Raw genomic sequence first — 4,789 nt, forward strand, 5'->3', positions numbered from 1 at the left:
TGACAGTAGTATTTTAAGCAGCAATTAATCAAGAATATGTTTTCATTTCAACAGTCTGCTTTGATTTTTAACTTTAAAAGAAACTGGGCTTTGAGGTGTATTCTTATAAATGAAAGGTTGGCAGATGTTTCTGTTTCTGCTTGCTGCTTCTCTGCTGTCACTAACCACTGCTAAACCAAAGCAAAATGAAAGGATAGGGTCTGTGGCTTCTTCTGGGCTTCTGTGCTGCCCAGTAACAGGCTGAAGGGCTAAGTGAAAAGTAATTAGTGTATCCCAATAGTGAAATTCTCTCATGATTCTGAGAGAGCAAGTAAAAATGTCAAGGTCTGTTTATGTGCTAAGATCCACCATTGATCTTCCTATTCTTTTAGTAAATTATTCCCAGAATTTCCTCATGTTTCCTCATTTAAACTTTTTTGCAATTTTAATTTTTCAAAAAATTAAGTCCCATTTTTAACACTGGTATTTTACTTGTTTGTTTTAGGATCTCTGTATGGTATAATGCAGTTATTTTCCAGCACGTTTGTGGTGAGTTTTGACGCTGAATTCCTATGTTGGTATTTCTATGGATTTTAAGGGGAGAAAGGAGAAGGATAATAATAGTGTTTCTTGACATTTTGAAAATGTTTATTTGTTCATATAAGCATTTTTAGTTGGAGGATCCAGTTTTTAGTTTGCATGGAAATGATCTGTTTGGTTTATAGGGAATTGCCAGATTTTTCAGAACTAAACAGAATACAGTCTTTAGACAAAAATTAGAATCCAGATTGGGGCTCAGAGAAATTACTGAGCACATTGTAGTCACAGAGGGGTCTCTTCACTACTGGTGCTAGGAAAGCAGGTTCCACCTATGCAGTAGCCTGTCCAAAAAAACAGTGTCATGAGTCAGTGCTTCCTAGAGACTGTTACCTAGAGTTTGCTTTCCCTGCTTAACAAGCAGTGCCTTGTAATTTGCCATATGCCCTAAATTCATACATTACATCTTTGAGCTTTGTTTGGGTTTGTTTTCTGTTAGGTTTTGCTTTATTTTTTTTGTATATCCTAATCTAAGCAAGAGAGCAAAGACTAAATCTCTTGAATGCATGCTTTATCTATGCTTAGATCCTTATATTTAGCCAGGAGCACCTTTAATATTGCTCTGGTACCTCCTAGCTTTCAAGAGAGCAGATTTTGAGCATCTCATGAAAAAAAAAACAACTTCCTGCTTGTCATTGTTCAGGTGACAAACTCCACATAGCTAAGGTCATTCCTTTTAGGATGCTCAGCAAGTGTACAGTAAACAGCAACCACTGATGCAAATAAATATTTGTGGTTGATTGTGATAACATTTTCAAAGGACCCCTACTACTGATATTCCATGGTGTTCATTGCAGGAATTTATTTTTGAAAGAGATAAATTGTTTTTTAAGAAGCTCTGTGCATGACAGTAAATTGAATCAGTTTTAGCAGGTGCACTGCCAGCAGGGCTGAATTCTGATCAAGACTTCCAGATTCTGAGCACTTAGGAATGTTGTGTAACAAGCTTATTGAGCTTTCATTGACAGTCCTTTGATCTCTCTCAATTTCATGTACAAGTACTGATTGCTCATTGTACCTAGTTAAATGTTATGAAAAGCTAATCTTGATTTCCTGCTTTGTGAAAGGGCTGCTGGAGTGATATAGTGGGAAGACGGTATTCCCTGCTTGCTTGTATTCTTCTCAGTGCACTGGGGTACTTCCTTCTTGGAATATCCACCACTGTGCTCCTGTTTGCCATTTCTAGAGTCCCTGTAGGTGAGTAAACACTGGGCATTTTGCAGCTTAAACTCCTGTAGAGTCATTTTGATAATTACTAGAGAGATCACAGTATGTGGATGGCTCCATAGCACCATCAGCCAGTAGTACGAGCTTAGTAATGGGAAAATCTCTACAAATCAAACATGCTTGTGACTTTCTTCTGAAAATAATTTGCAACATATACTCAACAACTGTCACAAATTCTGTGCCACCTTGAATGGCTGAATTTTACGTGAGCAGGAGTACAGCAATAGCAAGAGGCTACTGTAAGTTGGTCCTAGCAGGAACACAGTACACAAGGTTACTGCTGGAAGTCTTGGCCTGCACTTGCAGTGGAGAATGGAAAGATATAACTCAAACTTAGACCACAAAATCTGGCTGAAATTTTAGGTCCTTGCTTCAATAGAATATTTATGTCATACAAAAGCATTGTTATGTTTGCAGTAGTGACTTTCCTCTGAAAATAATTTGCAACGTATACTCAACTGCCACAAATTCTGTGCCACCTTGAATGGCGGAATTTTACATGAGCAGGAGTACAGCAATAGCAAGAGGCTACTGTAAGTTGGTCCTAGCAGGAACACAGTACACAAGGTTACTGCTGGAAGTCTTGGCCTGCACTTGCAGTGGAGAATGGAAAGATATAACTCAAACTTAGACCACAAAATCTGGCTGAAATTTTAGGTCCTTGCTTCAATAGAATATTTATGTCATACAAAAGCATTGTTATGTTTGCAGTACCAAAACTAAGTTTGTGCCAGTCATTAAAATAGCTGAGCACTATCACATATATCCTGATACAATAAGCATTGCTATTACTATGAACACATCTGTGTGTGAATACACTATGAAAAATGGCACTTTTATGGCCCATATTTAGTTACTTGATTGAGTTTAATGCTAACAGCACTGTGGCTGTGGCAGCATGGCCACAATCAGAGGGAAGGAACACAAAAGATTGCTCTGTTGGTATTCCTGCAGTATGCTTACCTTTGTGTTCTTCTTTTGTCACTTGACAGTTTCCCACATGAATTTGGTGTGTTACAATCCTGGAAATCTTCATACTCAGCAAAGTTGGTCCAGAGTTCTGCTCATAAAGAGACAAGCCAGCTCCACTATTACCCACCCACAAGTTCCTATTTTAGCAGCTGTTTTATTCCTAATGGGCTTCAGCACTCAAGCTTAGTTATTTCTTTCAGCAGGGCTGCAGGAACACTCCTTTGACACAGATGCCTGAATAAGTTTGATTCCTAAATCCAGATCCTTGAATGGTCAGGATGATGGTCATGGCCCAATGTGCTGCATGAATCTACCACTGAAAAAGTTGTAGTTAGTGCAGGCTTAAAAATATCAGCGGTACACATTTTGACCACTGATATTTCAAATGGCTTCTGTTATTTTTAATCTTTTTGACTGAGCAATACATGTTGGTTGTTTTTTTGTTCTATATTATGTTGCAGGTATTTTCAAACACACACTCTCCATCTCTAAAGCCCTGCTCTCTGACTTGGTTTCGGAGAGGGACCGCCCTTTGGTAATGGGACGCTTCAATGCAGCCTCCAGTGTGGGCTTCATTCTGGGGCCTGTTGTTGGTGGCTACCTTACAGAATGGGAAGATGGCTTTTATCGAACGTCCTTCATCTGTGCCTCTATCTTCCTCCTGAATGCTGGTAAGTTGTGTCATATCTTGCATCTTGGGTCCCTTCATTACTCACTTTTGTGTTTTACTGACATTTGTAGTACCTTGAATTCATGGTGTGTTTATCATCTATGGCAAACATGCTTTGTACACCAATACTACCTTTTGAATTTGAATCTGTGTGGAAAGGCAGAGATTTTGTAACACTTAACCTCCAGAAGCTTCTCCTGTGTATTGTATAGATCACTTCTACATTTGGGACTGGCAATTTTTATTATGTCCAGAGATGAAAGACTAGAAATCAGAACTTTGGCTTTGGTCTTCAGATTTCTTTATGCTGTGAATGAGTCACTTCAGTGTTTTCCTTCCTTGCTCACTGCATTTAGAATTGAAGTGATACTGTGAATACCACTAGACTTAATCTTTGTAGTTTTATTTTTTTTTTTCAAGTGAAATGGTTGTGAAATTCCTTTTTTTAAAAATTTTGATCTTTACACTAAGTAAACTATTACGTTAAAAAGAATGTCTTCCACATAAAGTTACTGCAATTGGATGAAATCAGCTAATTTCTTGATCTGCATAGGTCTTGTGTGGATGTTGCCCTGGAGTGAAGAAAACAGTGGCAATAGGGAACATCAACAAGCCACCAAAGGAACAGACAGTTTCTCAGCAAAAGCCAACTGTGACCTGCATGTGAAATCAGCAACTAATGGAGCTGTGGCGAGCAACAGCCTCTTCCAGTCTCCCTGGACCCAAGTTGCAACAGTGCTGAGGAGGATTAAAGGAATTGCCTGCTCTGATCTGTGGGATATATTTTTAGTGCGGTTGCTGATGTCTGTTGCTATACTGCTGTACTACAGCAATTTTAGTTTGGCCTTGGAGGAGAGGTTTGGGGTGAAACCCCTGTTTGCTGGATACCTGATGAGCTACAGCAGCGCCCTGGGAGTGCTGGCTGGCTGTCTGCTGGGACCAATAACAAGACTCTATCAGCACAACACTTACAGACTTCTGCTGCACTCCAGCACTCTCACCTGCACGCTGATCCTCCTGTATGCCTCAGCACTCAGCATATGGCTGGTTGTTCTGTCTTCCACGTTCTTGGCCTTTTCCACCACTATAGGTCGTACTTGTATCATTGACCTGGAGCTGAGCATTGGTGGGAATGAGGCCAGTGGCACGCTCCTTGGTGTTGGACAGTCTGTCACCTCAGTGGGACGTATAGTTGCCCCGCTCCTTTCTGGAATTTCTCAGGAGTTCAGTCCCTGTGGCCCTCCCAGTTTAGGGGTTGGACTGGCTTTAGTAGCCATTCTGGTAATGAATGTGAACAAACAGAAATACTGCAGCCGTGGAAATGTTAAGCTGAAAAACCAATAG

General features: G+C 40.1%; 1 protein-coding gene across 1 annotated transcript; it reads left to right on the plus strand.

Moving 5' to 3' along the window:
* Positions 1 to 445: 445 nt before the first annotated feature.
* Positions 446 to 4,789, plus strand: MFSD9 (major facilitator superfamily domain containing 9; the record flags this gene model as incomplete). The annotated part of the gene is made up of 4 exons (XM_008949678.1): positions 446 to 528; positions 1,644 to 1,773; positions 3,237 to 3,446; positions 3,999 to 4,789. Coding segments are annotated over 4 exons (1,214 nt in total), but the record flags the coding sequence as incomplete, so codon positions are not given.

The sequence above is a fragment of the Merops nubicus genome, unplaced genomic scaffold (genome assembly GCF_000691845.1).
Source record: "Merops nubicus isolate BGI_N331 unplaced genomic scaffold, ASM69184v1 scaffold23721, whole genome shotgun sequence".
In the NCBI taxonomy this organism is placed as follows: Eukaryota; Metazoa; Chordata; class Aves; order Coraciiformes; family Meropidae; genus Merops; species Merops nubicus.